Raw genomic sequence first — 16,974 nt, 5'->3', positions numbered from 1 at the left:
TTCTGTTGAGTTTTGTTTCCTCTTTCTGATGGTTCCTCCTATTGGTTTTAATTTTTACTTACAACTTCACTAATGTGAAAATATGCTTAATAGGAATGTAAACGGGTAGCCTATATCAGATTGTGCACAGTCTTGGGGAGGAAGAGGGAGAAAAATTTTAAACTCAAAAGCATATTGAAGTGATTGGTGACAAATCAAAATAAATTAATGAATTGATTAAATATGCAAATAAATTAATAAAACATGCAAAAAATTTTTCAAAAAAGACTAATGAGGAAAATTGTTTTGCTTGACTATAAATGTTTGTAATAGGAGTTCAATTTTTTCTTTTATTCTCAATTGGGGGAGAGGGAGTTGGAGGGAGAGATGGTGGATTTTTGGAAATAGAAAAAAAAATTTAATTAAAAAAACCCACATCATTATTATGGGGATGATCTAGTGATGATGCCCTCTGACCTTAGTTAAGCTGGTTCTTGGCTGAAACACAGACAGCTCATGACTGGGCCCATAGTCAGATCCCCTTAACAGAATGAGGGACCAGAATGAGATTTCAGTGGAATATGTTAAATCTTTCAACTCAGCATTGTAAGCCTGAGTTTGCAAAATAGTGATCCATGCATTCACTTCAGGAAAACTCTTTAATAATCAGTTCATTAAAAATATCAACAGTTAATACCAATTCTCCAATCAAAATGACACTTAAGTTAATGATCTAGTATTCTTAGCTTACCACAGGATCTAAGCAGCCAAAGATAGCACCAAAAATGAGCATCTTTCCAATCTTGACATTCACTGGTAATGCTGCAAGATGCTGACCCAGTGGAGTTAGTTTTGGCTCACTTAGTTCACAGGCTCCAATCTTTCGGAGTAAATTCATTGCATTGCTGATTACTTGAGGTTGAGGGGGATCTAAAGCTTTGGAGAGGAAATCTTCAGGAGAACCAAGATTGCATTTCTGTGAACAGGAGAAAGAAAAATGGCTGACATTTTTATAGCACTTTACATACATCATCCCAACTGATGCTCGTGACAATCTTCTGAGATAGGTATTATCATTCCCAATTCATAGGTAAGGAATTTCCTCAAGTGACTTGTCCATTGTCACACTGCTAACGTCTATGTCAGAGTGAGAATCAAAACTAAATCTTTCTGATTCCAAGTACAGAATTCTCTCCACTATATCTACATTAATTCCTTTTCCCCTACAAGTTTAGAAAGAATATTGCCATGTCATCCTGTAACTCACTTTAAATATTTAAAAATTGAAGAAACAGACCACAAAGATATGAAGTAGGCCATGATATTTCTTCTCTTAAAATTGTGGGGCAACATTCAATGCTTAGGTTTTCTTCATTTTTCACTCCATTAACTCTGATAGATCCAGAAACCTTTCTATCAACAAGTTGAGGCTATCCTTTAACAGAGTAAGCCCAAGGGATGCTTGGCTATCTCTTAGAGAGCAAGGCACTGGATCACAGATTCTGGATAAAACACCTAGAAATCTGGAAAAATTGAAATTAAAAGAACTTTGGACATTCAAGGAAGGAGGTGATTCACAAATAATTCAATTTAGGGTTCCTTAGTGATTACCATAATATGAAGGCATAACTCTTCCAAAGGTACACGCAAGATTTCTGGAACTGAATAGTCCATAAAACCTTCAAATCTAAAAAGATACATTAATGTTAGATATTTCACATAATATTAGGAAAAAAAGCCATTCTATCCTAAATTTATCTTATCTTTCTGGCTAATGTTAAGTCATACCTTTCCCTTGTATAGAGTCTGAAGCAGAATCCATCTCGAACACGGCCAGCTCTTCCTTGGCGCTGAAGAGCACTGGCTTTACTGACAAAAGTTTCCACTAGTGAACTCATTTGACTGCTTTCATGGTATCTGAAAAAAAATGATTTCAAGTAGATAATGGAGCAATTTAGTTTGTAATCTGATACTCAAGGCCAAAAAAACCTGTTCTTTAAATATAATAAGCTACAAGTAATCAACATTTATAGAAAAATTTAGAAAACTCACTAAATTTATCTCACTAGTTACAATTAAACTCCAAAAATATCCAGTCTCAAAAAGCTATTTTGCAGTAACTGTCATTAACACAGTGTAAACAAATTCTATAGTCTAAAATGGGGGTGCCATGGATACAGCCTTCATCCTGTACAGAGATGCCAACCCAGCTCAGACCTGGTGCCCAGTCTTCGTTCTTTATATGAATCATTTTGCACATTATTTTTGTCCATGGATGGATGGACAAAGTATGATTTGCTTCTTCAGAGATACAAAAAAATGAGAAAAGTATAATGTGTGGAGGAAAGGCAACTGATTAGAGCTAGAATCTAAGGATTCCGGAGCCAACCATCCCTGGGCTTCCATCTTTAATATGCTTGAATAGCAGAGAAACTAATGGGACAGTGATTTTGAACTTTCACAAGCTTGGGCTAAAAGTTCTTAAAAATCAAGATTTTTTTTTGTTTTTTGTTTGTTCTTTTTCTTTCAGAGGCAGTTACTAGTTGAAACAACACGGTGTCAACCTAATAATAATTTGGGTTATGGGTTAATTTGAGGTTTTTTTGAGAGAGATTATCTAAATTTATGAGAGCTGTCATCTCTAGTTGTTGTTTTTTTAATCATGAACTTAAAAAACATTAACATTTCCATATATGAAGAACAGAAAAAGAGGACTATACATGAAATTGTGAATTTTTTATTGTATATAGCTTTTAAAAAAACCTATAAACTTTTCTCTATTGCTCTTTTAACTCCCAATCACAATTATGTTTTAAAAACTTACTTATTTTCTTTTGTCCTCCCAGTATCAATTACAAACACAACATCTGGAATGGTGATGCCTGTCTCTGCAATATTTGTTGCTAAAACAATCTGAAAGTGAAAAAAAACCCACAACATTAGATAATAACATTGAGAGATAAATCAATAGACTTCAACATATTTGTGATCTTAACAGATATGGGTAGTCCCTCTAGAAGTGGGACATAAGGACATAAGTCCTTATCCTGTGAAATTCTTGTCCTTGTTCACCCAAAGACCCTAAGGAGGAACAAGATCCTTATAAGTACAGAAGTATTTCTGCATATGATGCTGCTGTCCAGAATTTTAAACTTCAAGACTACTGGCAAGTTACACTGAAGTTATTTGGGAGAAGATCTGGCATACTTATATTCAATAGTAAATACTTACATGTTTTTCATAATGATAAAGGATAAAGAAGCTTGGAATCCATTAATGAAATGTTCTAAAGTGAAACTCATTTAAGTTTTGTTGTACTGAATCTTACCTTTCTGATTCCTGGAGGTGGAATTGTAAATGCTGCTGCTTGATCTTGGGTTGAAAGAATAGAATGCAGTGCTATCAACTTATATCTGAAAGTTAAAATTATAAGGTTGTTAGACAACACTACCATTCCTGAAACAGCATTTAAAAAAATGACTGAACTTGCTTACAAAAGAAAATCAAAGAACCTCAGGGTTGGAAGGCCCTCAGAGGCCTTCTATTTCATTGCTCTTGATCGTCCCCATCTAGTCTTCAATCAAGACTTTTAGTGATGTTGGTTACACCTCCAGAGGTGGTTGGCAGTCAGTCCCCTGACCTTTTTCTCTTTTCCTCAAACCTAAATCTACCTTTTTGCACCTTCCACCCCAACCCCTTGGTCGGATAGCATGTAATCCCTCTCATGGCAGCTCTTCAAAGGCTTAAAGATCTCTCTTAACAGCAGCAACTTTTAGAATAAACAAATTAAGAGGTGCAAATAATGGTTTTGAAAAGAAAATAAAAATGTTTTGTAGTCTTAAAAAGAAAGCTGTTGGTATTTAATTTTTCAGTCTTTCCACCATAAACGGAATTGCTAATGGCAATAGGATGAGCCATGGAAGCTTCCTTTACAAAAGACTTTAAATGCATCATGAATATGAAAGAAATTTTTCAAGGCATTTGTCTCAAAAAATGTAAGATGCTAAACTGTGAAAACAAACTTTATTAAGGGTTGAAATGTTTCAATACAAACAAATATAATCCATAGCTGATTAAACATTATTTTGAGCTGCAGTCTCAGCAGGGTCCTCTTTCATGTCCAGCACGGCTCCCCATACAGGTCACCATCATGGAGCTTGGCAGGTAGACTCCCTCCAGATCCTCATAGGTACTAAGAAATATGGAACCTCAGGAGACTCTGAGAACTATATTTACCTGGTGGATCCACAATTTTAACAGGGCTGTATAAAAAATGTTGTTTAAAATATTCACTAACTAATGTGAATATTTGAGAACTGACAAGAGATAAAAATGCTTAAAAACAGTGTAGAACTAAAATTTAACTCAGAATAAACTTCTAAAAACCAGATTCATAATTGAAAACTTTCCATATTCCAAAAAGAATTATCCATTCTAATAACCCTTAAGAATAAAAAGATTTTACATTACCTCTCTTTAGAATAAAATCTCCTGTCATTTGATAGGAGGTCATACAACTGCTGAATGTGAGCAAGTCCAGGTAAAAAAATCAATACTGCTCCTTCTACATTCCTGAACTGGGGACTTCTATCTGTTTCACATTACACAAAGAAACAGCAATCAAAAATAAGAAATGAGTAAGCCTCCAAGCAGGCATCTCTTCATCAGCTGCAAGAAAATATAGCCAACTAAAAGAATATTATGTATCTGAGAAAGTCTGAGAAATATACCTAGGAATGCAAGCAGCTCCAAAATGAGATCCAGGTTGATTTTATGGGGATTCATATAGAGCACAGCATGCTGAGTTCGGTTGCTGTATTTCTGGTAGTACGGATTTATATCAACACAAGCACCAGTCTGTACTGGTATGTATTCCTAAAAAAGGACAGGGACAATCACAGTTATCTGAAAGTCTGAGTTGTTTGCCATTTTTTCTCCAGCTCAAATTGAACCAGATATTCTAAATCATCACAACATGTAAAGCTATATCTAAAAAAAAACATTTAAAATATCGTGCTTTAGAGTTTATAAAACACTACTCAATAACAATCCCGTGAGGTCTAAGTACACTCAGGCTCACTTTGTAACTTAGGTTACATATCAAGGGTCAAAAGGCTAGTAAATGGTACAGCTAGTCTCACTTACTTCATTCAAGAATTATCTGTTAAACACCTACTATGTGCTAGGACAGGGGCCCTGACTAGGTCATTTGACTCAAAGTTTACTGGTCATCCACAACATCTAATTTACCCATTTTCCTTCCCTGAGACCATAGATCTCATAGAGCATTTAGAAGGATTCTCTAATCCAGAAGTGAGAAACTCTTAAGTCAGTTTAATCTAGTCCTCAGCAAATGAAGTGGAAAATCCCACAAATTATCTTGGGGCAAATAAAAAATATTTAGACTGAGAAAAATACTCAGACTATGAAGTCTTTACTAATTTACTTCCTTTCACCTCAGAACTTTTTGTAGCTCTTTAGAATTTGATCAAATTTAAGGAAACACTTATAATTTGAAGACTTCTGTAGTTTGCAACCTCAGAAGCTGGAGAAAAGATTTGACCCTATGCCCATTTAATTTTGCTATGTAACTCTTTTACTTTAACTAAAGGTCTTTCAAAGCGGCATGTGGCCTGGTGACTAAATTGAAGATCTGCACTGAAGAGTGGAAGAAATGGTATTTTGGGCAGGAAGAATTTTATAGTACTTACCTCTACTATCTCTTTATCTTAACTAGTTACAATATAAAACTGAAGTTGTTTTTAAAAAATATCAAATAAATGTTATATCCCATATACATAATTTTCATCCAGTTCTCAGTTACTGTTCATTGTTGTTTTTAGGTAAAAACACTGCTTAAGTGGTTTTTTATTTTTTTGAGTCACTAGACCTTGAAAATAATAAAGGTGCCTCATTCCTGTTTTCATAACGAATGACAAAGTTTTGAAATAATATCTTTAATAAAGAGGCACCAACATAACCAAGCAACTTAAAAAAAAATAGTAGTAATATTATTAACCAAAGATTGCCAAAGTTGCACCCTTATTATGTAGTTTAGACAGATACCCCTTGGCCTTCTCTCCTATAAACAACAGCCTGTATCTACGGAGTCCATCCTCTGTTCATGACGATAAGAGCCTATTAAGTGTGAGATTCTGGTTCTTTCTGCCTACTAACGGAGGTCAGATATTTTGAGATAATGAATCTAAGACTCTACCATTTCTTTTCAATTTAAGCCCCTCATTCAATGTATCAATGACACAATTTAAAAACTTCTGTGGAATGCTATATCTGATTAAACATTATAATAATTGCAGCAAAGACTCTTTTTTAAAAAAAATTTAATTAATTTATTTTTAGTTTTCAACATTCACTTTCATAAGCTTTTAAGCTTTAAATTTTCTTCTCCTCCCTCCCCAAGATGGTGTGCAATCTGATAGAGGCTTTACACTATTAAACATATTTTCACATTAGTTATGTTGTAAAGCAGAATTAGAACCAATAGGTGGAACCACAAGAAAGAAGAAACAAAACAAAACAGAAGAAAAAAAAGAGCAAGTAGTATGCTTCGATCTGCATCCAAATTCCATAGTTCTTTCTCTGGATGTGGGTAGCAAAGATTCTTAAAATTATTTTTAAAGAATGAAAATGCTTTTAACCTGATACTTTTTGATTCCTCCAGCTTTGCTTGTTACATTAACAGTTATTTCCTCTTCCTCTTCCAGAAACTTCTGACAATATTCTGAGTCCTTCTCCAGTACAAAGCCTGTTTCTTCCACTACATCTTCAAGATGAAAAACCTACATTGTCCAGGGAATAGAAAGCAAACACATCATCATTTCATTCACATCACTGTATCATATGATCAATTCTCCAGTACTACCTAAGTGGGAAAGATCACCTCATAAAGCAAAACTTCTGATCCATTAACTATAAATTATAACTTCTCTTCTACTTGGGTTAAATCCACAGGGAAATTCTGATAGAAATTCAAGTTTTAGGGAAAGTAATACTGCATCTCCTCTATCCCAAAACATGTTTTTATGTGGGAAAAACTGGTTAAAATAGACATACAGGCAGCTATAAATATCATAAATACTTCAGGGGGAAATAAGCAGACAGAGGGAGATGGATGCTACAAGGCAGCCAGCCCCAAGTCTAGTCAAGCTGTGACAGTAAAAGGTTTTGGAGGCAGAACACTTATGCGCTTCCTATCTATGTGTGCCTCAGAGCTTTGACAAGTTTGCAATGCCACTTCCTTCTATTCCTCTCATCCCCTAAAGGCAATCAGGCTTAAGGATAACTCTGGACAAAAACTATAGGGTATCACCACTAAATAAAACTTCCAGGTTGGAACTGGTCTCTGTTTATACATACAAGAGAAATAAACATTTACCTCAACAGGATAACTTCTTCCTGAAATTCTGAGAATAGGGCAGTGTGTGAAATAAGTAGAAAACTTTTCACTATCTACAGTAGCACTCATCAAAATCAAGTGTAGATCTGAACGTTTCTGCAAAATCTCCTTCAGGATAATTAGTAGAAAATCTGACTGGACACTTCTTTCATGAACCTGTTGTTAGGGAAACAAAAAATTGATTCTATTTGAAATGTAGTAAGAGGCACAACTAAAGAGATTCCCAATAGTGATCACAAATTAGAACATTCCTTATTATAGGTGCTTTCCCTCCAGTGATACTACAATAGTTTAATTCTTATTATATTTATATTAAGAAAAGTTAAGGAATAACTCCTTAGGCAAAACATATCAAAAGATAAAGTTATACATGTATCTCTTCATGACCTGGATATTGAAAATATTAGTACCATATGGAAATACTATATGAAATCTCAATTTTGAATCTTTCTTCTTGAAATACTTATCACTTAATCCAGCATTTTGTGAATTGTATCCAACTCTCAAAATTAATGAACTGACCACTATTACTTGCCTTTAATGAATTAACAAGAAGCTCAGAAATACTTTGAATTAAAAAAGGCTTTTATATTTTTAATTATTTAAGTTATACTTGGGCCTTAGATTACAAAGTGATATAGTCTGTTGTACTGTAATAAACCAAGTATATTATATAGGAAGTTTTGGAATCAGAGGTGGGGTGTACTTTTCATAATATGATTTACATAATGTGCTTTTGAAAAGTGGTTGGTAAATTGAAATGCCCATTTAAACTAAATGAGGCAAAGGAATTAACTATTTAAAAGAACTGCAAAACAAATCAGTAAACCAAATTTCCATTACCTCTCCCCACCCTTCAAATTTATTCCTTTTTAAAAGGAAATTCAAAAATATTGAATATATTGAAAAATATATTGAATTTGGTTACCAGAAATGGTATAGAGTAGAAATACACTGGGAAGAGAGCTGACACACATTCTTCCCTTTAAGTTCTCCTAAGAAATCGGACAAGTGACTTTCTGATGAAAATTTTAGATTTAATAATGATTTTATATATTAACTGATGATTCTATTACAAACTAATTGAAATGGTGTTTTTTTAAGTATATTTGTTTTCAGAACTTCTACCTTGTTTAAATAAGATCAGAGAATTACTTACCTCATCTACAATAACATGAGACACATTTGTCAGAAGCCCATCTTCCTGTAGTTTTCTGAGCAGAACCCCTGTAGTGCAATAGAGTAACCTAGTGGCATCACTAGCTCTAGACTCCATTCGAATTTGATACCCACATAAGGAATTCTGGGGGAATATAACATTGTAATTAGTTTCTTATAGCAGGGATCTGACATACTTAGAACAAGTTAGGAATAGTTAAGTCACATTTCTTTATTTATGGAACAGCTTTATTTATGTATTGATTTTACAGGACCTGTGATTTCACTGGTATAGGGAATGAGTGATGAGGAAATTACTTCTACCAATGCAGACCAGCAATGGTTTGGCAACTTAAAGTCTTAGAAAATTGCCTGGGGTATTGAGAAGCTAAGTGCTTTGCTCAGTATCATATACAGTGGCTCAATATCAGTCACTATCGATCATAGGCAAGGCTGGAACCTAGGTCTTCTTGACTTTAAGGCTGGCTTTCTATCCATTATGCCATGCTGCCTCTGGTAACAGATATTTATTCTAGTAAAGATTCAATAATAAGTTTCAGTATTTTAAACCTCATTCCATTATATGAAATTGGAGACATATTCATATGGTCTTAAACAAAAGAGCAATCCATAAAGTCCCCTTGAGATGCTAGGTCTGAGGTTGGTCACCCCTCTCTCTCAACTCTTTTCCACCCATCTCATTAATATGACTAACAGAAAGAATATGAAGTAAAATTTCTCATTTTGAAGCTATCTTAAAATGAAATTTTGTATACTAGACTGTCATATAATGAAGGACAACAATATTTAAGGTACTACACATTTTCCTTGAACTTTTCCTTTTTTTGAAAAATATTTAAAAAGACTGTTCGAAAGCATATTCTACTGAAAAGAGATACATACAAGTCGGAAGGTAAGAAAGACCATATTTATATGCTCATAACATTTGTATTTTATTTTTAGTGTAAAAGCTGGCTTGAAGCTTAACAAAAAAAAAACCAACCAAAAAACTGGTCCCGTCACTTCCTAGCAAACAGAGGGAGAAGAAATGGAAGCAATGTCAGATTTTATGTTTTTGGGTTCAAAGATCACTGCAGACAAAAACTGCAGTCATGAAATGAAAAGATGCTTTCTCCTTGGAAGGAAAACTATGGCAAATCTGGACAGCATACTAAAAAGCAGAGACATCACCTTGCTGACAAAGGTCTGTATAGGCAAAGCTATGCTTTTTCCAGTAATGGCATAAGGCTGTGAGAACTGCATTAAAAGGAAAATTGAGTGCCACAAAATCAATGCTTTTGAATTGTGTTTCTGGAGAAGACTTCCGAGGGTCCCTAGGACAGCAAAGAGCAAATCAGTCAATCCTTAAAGAAATTAATTTACTGTTCACTGGAAGGACAAATACTGTAGCTGAAGCTTAAATACTATGACCACATAATGAGAAGACAGAACTCATTGGAAAAGACCCTGATGTTGAGAAAGATTGAAAGCAAAAGGAGAAGGGTAGAGAAGAGGATAAGATGGACAGATAGTGTCATGGAAGCAATGAACAAGAGCTTGGGCAGACTTTATGAGATAATGGAGGACAGAAGGACCTGGAGTGCTATGTATGGCCCATGGGGTCACCAAGAGTTGGACATGACTGGATGAATGAACAGCAACATTTGTATTTTCCTTTTGCTAATGTGTTTGTATATTTAAGCATTACTTGAAAGCAACATGGTTTTTCCCCCCTGCATGTGAGAAATGTAATGTTATTTGGAGAATCTTGGGTGTCTCATTTTAGGAAGGATGTTGGCAAGCTGGAACATTTTCAGAGGGGAGTGATAAAGAGATCACCTTGGGACTGACTGAAGTAGCTAGGGACCAAGAGAAAAACAGTAACTAGGGAAACTCAGCCTGGAGAAGGGAAGACAAAAACCTGCCTTCAAATATGTGAAAGACTCATGTAGATAATGTTCAGATGTGCTCTGCTGGCTCAGAGGTAAATAGAGGAGAAATGAAGAGAAGAGGTAGACTTCAGTCTGATATAAGGAACACCTCCTATTAATTAGAGTTCCCCAAAAGTAGAACGGGCTACCTCTGGAGGAAGTGAGCCCTTCAACATTGGAAGTTTTCAAGCAAAGGCTGAATGACTTTATTCAACTGGGTTCATCAGAGAGAGGATGTCCATAAAGGTTCAGATCAAGATGATTTTTGACTCTGAGATATAGAATAGCTAACATTTATATAGTGCTTTAAAGTTTGCAAAGCATTTTATATATAATATCTCCTTTGATCTCATAACAACTCTGTGAGGTAGTGCTATTATTATCCTCATTTTACAGAAGAGCAACCTGAGGCTGAGAAAACCTGCTAGCTGAGTGATCTATGTAGGTCACTCAGCTTGGAGGTGTCTGAGGCAAAATTCAAATTCAGGTCTTCCTCACTCAAAGTCTAGCACTCTATCCAAAATATAACCCAGCTGCTTTGGTAATATATTGAGGACAGTAACATTATTGCCTCATCTAAATGAAAAAATGTTTGGACAAGTGATTTGAAAGGAAGAAAGAGAGGGAGGGAAGGAAGGAAAGAAATAAGCACGATGTGTTCCAGGCATTGTGCTAAGCATTTTTAAAATATGATCTCATTTGATCCTTACAACAACCTTGCTGTTATTATCCCCACTTCACAGCTGAGCAAACTGAGCCAGACAGCAGTTAAGTGACTTGCCCAGAGTCACACAACTAGGAAGTGTCTGGGGCTGAATTTGAAGTCGGGTCTTCCTGACTCCAGGCCTGGCACTCTCCTCACTGTACCACCCAGCTGCCCCATCGAATCACCAAAAGCTGTCTTATCCCCCTAGCAGGCTTTAAACTCTAGAAGACCCTGTCTTATCTAATTTTTATATGACTCCTAGCACTTAGCTCAATGCCTCAAGACTTAACAATTGTTTTCCCAATGAATTAATGAGTAAGTTTAGGTAATAGGACTCATTAGGCTCCTCGGAAAAAAGTAGGCAGCATCCCTTACCTTTCCACCAGGCCCATTTTCACAGCCCAATTCTTCACACACTCTAGTGGCTAAACTCACTGCTGAGATTCTTCGGGGCTGTGTGCACACGATGTTACATTTGCCTGACCCCCATTCATTGAGCAGCAAGTCCTCCAAAAGAAAATGGGGCACTTGGGTGCTTTTGCCACTTCCCGTTTCACCAGCCACGACCACTACTCGATGTCTTTTGAGAGTTTCAACAATTGAATTCCTGTGCCTGAACACAGGTAACTGCTGCCTCTCCTTTAATAGCTTCTGGTACTTGGGAGTGCTTTGCAACTTTCTAAAAAGGTTTCTGACAGGTTCCAAATCTTCTATGTTGGAAGTTTCCAGAGAAAGTGCAGTAAAATCCTCATCAGTAACTAAATTTTCCCAGGATTCCTCAGGATCATCAGAAATATCTTTTTTATTTTCCAACTGTTGTTGTTGCTGCTGCTGCTGCTTCAGTTGATTAAGCAGTTTGGTAATAAAATGATCACGAGGCTTATTTGTTTCCATTTTATTCAGCTCTTCCTTTTTCTTTTCTGCTTCACTCCATTCCAACCAAACATCTCGATAAGTGGGAGGAAGCAACTGATGGACAGACTAAGGAGAAAAATGACACCATATGAGCCTGTTCTTTTGAGGCACCTTTTTTAAAAGTCACTAACATGGAGAACACACCGGATCCTTTAGTGGTTTACAGTTTAAGTCTTGCAATCTCATCCCCTTTCCAGTGCACTTAAAAAAACAGACCAAACAACCAGGAAATCATCCTCTGATTCAAGCAGTTCACACTTAACACACATGATTTAAAAGAAAAACAGGCTTAGATTCTTATAATCTAGCCATGGCTCAGTTTCCTAAAATCTAGCCACTGCTCACCCATGTTCAGACTCCTTAAGAATCTGCCCAATAGGATAGACGTTCTAATAAACCTTGTCTTTGGCTGATAAAAAAAGAAAGGGGGGGGGCAGCTAGGTGGCGCAGTGGAAAGAGGACCTGAGTTCAAATCCAGTCTCAGACACATAACACTTACTAGCTGTGTGACCTTGGGCAAGTCACTTAACCCCACTGCCTAGCAAAAATAAAACAAAACAAACAAACAAACAAACAAAAAAAACCAAAGCAAGACCAGTATGAAATACTCCACAGACAAAACCTTTAGGGGCTACAGGATAAAGCAGCCCAACACCAGTGTATAACTTTTATATAAGTGTATATGTAAGTTTTAATTGCTGGACCTGGTGGTATCCTCACCCTTCTCCATCCACGTAGCACCTGATACCACTGACCCTGCCTCCCCCTCCTCATGGACAGTCCCCCAACTTCTTGGGGCTTTGGAAACACTACTTGATTTCCCTCCTGCCATCTGATCATTCCTTCTCTATCCGATGCTGCACTCTCAACTCACAGCCTGTTCTCTAAAGCAGGCAGGCTCCACACCCCTCACGGTGTCCCCCCTCAGCTCCATTAGCAGCCTCACATAGTAGAAAAAGAGCTAGTTCTAGAATCAGAAACGTTAACTCTCTCTTCTCCTCACGTATCCAATCAGCTGTCAAATCTTGCCATTTATACCTGCATGACATCTTCTGCATCTGCCCATTCTCTTCCCTCACACAGCGACCACCCCAATTCCTCATCACCTCTCATTCCAATTACTACTACAGCAGCCCCAACTCATGTCTCAGCACTCCAGTCCATCCTATACAATACTGTCAAGGAAATATTCCCTGAGTGAAGATCAGACCAGGTGACTCCCCTATTTGGGGAGTCAACCAAATTGGCTCCCTATTGCTTCTAGGACAAAATATAAACTCTGTTTAGCTTTTTTTTTTCTTTTGGTGAGGCAATTGGGGTTAAGGGACTTGTCCAGAGTCACAGTTCATGAGTGTTATGTGTCTTCGGTCACATCTCAACTCGGGTCCTCCTGACTCCAAGGCTGGTGCTTTACCCACTGCACCACCTAGTAGCGCCCCCACACCCTGTTTAGCTTTTAAAGACTCAGACCACCTGGACCCACCCTAGTCCTCTAATGGACTCCTTGCACATTGTTCCCACATCTCCAAATCTTTAACTCTTGTCTCCCTGAGCTCTGGTCCTGCATCACCAACTGCCTAAGGAATATCTACAACTGGATGCTTTGGAAGCATCTTAAATATAACCTGCCTAAAACAGAACACATTTTTTCCCAAAACTCACCCATTTTCTAAACCTGCCTAATTCTGTCAAGGAAGATGCCATACTTTTAGTCATCTAATTTCACTGCCAGAGAACCAAACTTCATTCCTTAATCACCCTCATCTTAGTCGCCAAATCTTGCTGATTCTATCTCTACAGGGGGGGAAGGAAAGCATTTATTAAGTGTCTACTAAGAGCTAAGCACTTTATAAATGTTTCATCTGATCTTCACAACCACCCTATTATTTTCTCCATTTTACAGCTAAGGAAACTGAGGCAAACAGAAGAGTCACAGGGTCCACAGAGGCCCAGGGCCACACAGCTAATAAGTGTCTGAGGCCAGATTTTAACTCAGGCCTTCATGACCCACTGAACGACCTATCTGTCCCGGACAGCACTTAAAGCACCTTTTGCATCCATACCTTCCTCTGTACTCACACATTGCTATCACCCCAGTTCAGGCCTGTATCACTTCTTTCTTGGACTGCTGCCATAAGCCTCCTGATTAGTATCTTTGTGAAGTCTTTCTCCTATGTGAGTCACTCTCCACAAAGCTGTCAAAGAAATATTCCTAAAGCACAGGTCTGACTGTGTCACCTCCCTGTTCAAAAAACTCCAGTGGTGGGGCAGCTAGGTGGTACAGTGGATATAGAGCACTGGCCCTGAAGTCAGGAGGACCTGAGTTCAAATCCGACCTCAGATCAAACACTTGACACTTAATAGCTGTGTGACCCTGGGCAAATCACTTAACCCCAATTGCCTAAAAAACAAAAAGAAAAACTTCAGTGGCTCCCTATTACCCAATTCTTCTATTTGGCACTTAGAGCCCATTACAACCTGATCTCAGTCTCTATTTCCAGAATTATACATTCCTCCCCTTCCCATACTCTACTATCTGGCCCACTGGCATTCTTGCTGTTCCTCACATGTGGCAGTCCATCTCCCACATCTTGCCTCTACTTCTCATCAAACCCCTCTCTTTCTGAGGCAGTTCAGTCAGCACCACTTTCTCTAGGAGGTCTTTCCTGATTTTGCCAATTACTTGCGCCTTCTCTCTCGAACTACCTTACATTTAATCACTTCATATTTATTCTCTTTACATTTATTTTATACATACTTTTTATGTACTTAATATCTTCCCCAATAGAACTGTATCATTCTTTGTATTTGTGTCCTCGTGGCTTATTAGGCTGCCTAGAACACAGGAGGAACTTAATAAATGCTTGTTGATGGACTGAAATACTAGCTTTACTACTGCCTATCTGAGTGACCCTGGATGACAAGAAGGGTTAAGGATAATGCTTGATCTCTCTGGGTTTTAGTTTCCTCATGTGTTAAACTAGTCTACCATGTGTTAGACTAGAGGATTTCTAAGGGCCCTTTCAGCCCTAAATCCACGATCCTTTTCAAATACATTAAGAATTAACTATTTAGCTCCCCTGGCATATGGACTACTGGATAGGGTTACAGATATCTTATAATGAATCTTTTTGGTAAATTCAGAAATAAATCACTGTAGATAAGATGGACCACTCATACACAATTATTTAAAAGAGTAAAGTTCTAGTATAGTATCCTACGCTTCTGTTGATAATTATTCCTGTCAACTCTATGAAGCTGTCCAGATACGTAATTTCTGTTTCATAGCTGAAGAAAAATATAAACTTAAGTTTCTTTCAACAATAAACAAGCAGACCTAGGATTAAAATTACTGGTTGAAGTCCCATTGCTTGGCCCAAGGGTGATGTCGATTGCAAATTAATAATGTTTTAGAATCTTCCTTTTCAATAATTTCTTCTTTTGGGGGGCAAGATGAGGAGAATTAAGAATTTTTAGGTTTTCTTCTCTAATGTTTTGTTTTAAACTTTTTATGAACAGGAAGCTTGAATTTAATCTAATCTAAAACTCAGAAAAAGGAACCAATATCGCCAAATGAATTATGAAATCAAGTATCACTCCAATAAAATCCTAAACTGATATGTGACTGTAGTACATTGGTGACCCTGATTTCTCAGCAGAACGTAAGACAACCTAGCCAAAAAAAATCATCAAATATGGGCCAGCTATAGAATGCACTACATGTTAATGTAATAACTAGGGATCTTTGAGAAGAAACAAGGTCTCACCTGCCCTTTAACTAAACGATAAAGAGCCAGAGTCGCTCCCAGGTGCTGAGCTTGCATGCCATCCTCTGTCAGAATTGTGGGACATACCACCAACACATCATCTTCAGATTTAACTACTTTTACTCTTTAAAGTAGAAAACAATGTGTTTACAAAACTGATGAAGTAAACTTTCCTGTCAATCAATATTCAATGTAAATTTACTTTATAAATTTTTTACATAAAAAAATGTCTACAAGTCAGATAAAATTAGTGAACTTTACCTATAATTTCAACTTAAAGATCTTTCCAAATATCCAGTTCATGGGAATCAATATTGTAAATTTGCATTTTAAAAACTACTCATTCAGCTCTCCAGAAATACATACCTGCATTTCCAGTATTTACCAACTGGAATCTTTTCAAAGGAAGGATTCGGACTCTTGGGAAGATTTTTCCTGACCCAATCAATAAGAAACTGTTTGGGAGATTTGCCAGTCCAACTTCGAGCAGTGTAGTCAAAATTTCTCACATCACGAGGATCTTTCTTTTTTGCTAAAATGGCAATTTAACTTAAAATCAAATAGCAGCAGAAAAAAGTCTCCTGAATTACATGACACAGGATAAGGAATGTTGGATTTTGAGTCAGAAAACATGGATTCAAATTCTGGCTCTGCAACTTACTAATAGTATGGCCTCCGGCAAGTTCCTTAACCTCCGTGTCTCAGTTTGTTCATATGTAGAATAATGGGGTTGGACTATAATATGAACTCTAATACTTCTTCCAGCTCTATACATCTATGATCTACAAGGTATCACACATGCCTCATTTTTAAGAATGACACTTTTTAAAGAAGTGGAAGGACAAAGAGATAAAAAGAACAGTTATGATAATTAAATGGGTAAATGTGAGAAATGATTTAATAAAATATCTTCCCAGCTAGAAGTGGAAATGAGAAAATTTAGAAATTAACCTTTCGAGTTTGCTTCTGAGGCCTTAAGAAATCTATGTATTCTTGTAAAAGACTAGCTATGTCCAAAAAGAGTATAAATCCAGGAAGCATTATTTTCTAGATTTATAAGCTGGATTTTTCTGCTTAAGAACTAAGTTTAACAGATTATGT

At 36.7% G+C, this 16,974-nt stretch overlaps 1 protein-coding gene across 1 annotated transcript in view; it reads right to left on the bottom strand.

The window, feature by feature from the left end:
* The window catches only part of DHX29 (DExH-box helicase 29), a 66,014-nt gene that overhangs the window by 15,713 nt on the left and 33,327 nt on the right, over positions 1-16,974 (bottom strand). Inside the window, 13 exon segments of the mRNA XM_020997204.2 lie at positions 731-955; positions 1,591-1,666; positions 1,768-1,896; positions 2,804-2,892; positions 3,308-3,392; positions 4,450-4,570; positions 4,710-4,854; positions 6,639-6,779; positions 7,376-7,552; positions 8,556-8,699; positions 11,567-12,172; positions 15,874-15,997; positions 16,240-16,405. Of these exon segments, the coding sequence (XP_020852863.1) occupies positions 731-955; positions 1,591-1,666; positions 1,768-1,896; positions 2,804-2,892; positions 3,308-3,392; positions 4,450-4,570; positions 4,710-4,854; positions 6,639-6,779; positions 7,376-7,552; positions 8,556-8,699; positions 11,567-12,172; positions 15,874-15,997; positions 16,240-16,405 (2,228 nt within the window).

Source organism: Phascolarctos cinereus, unplaced genomic scaffold, assembly GCF_003287225.1.
Source record: "Phascolarctos cinereus isolate Bilbo 61053 unplaced genomic scaffold, phaCin_HiC Scaffold_4;HRSCAF=312, whole genome shotgun sequence".
In the NCBI taxonomy this organism is placed as follows: Eukaryota; Metazoa; Chordata; class Mammalia; order Diprotodontia; family Phascolarctidae; genus Phascolarctos; species Phascolarctos cinereus.
Note: the sequence above shows the minus strand (reverse complement) of the source record. Positions and strands in the feature narration are given on the sequence as shown.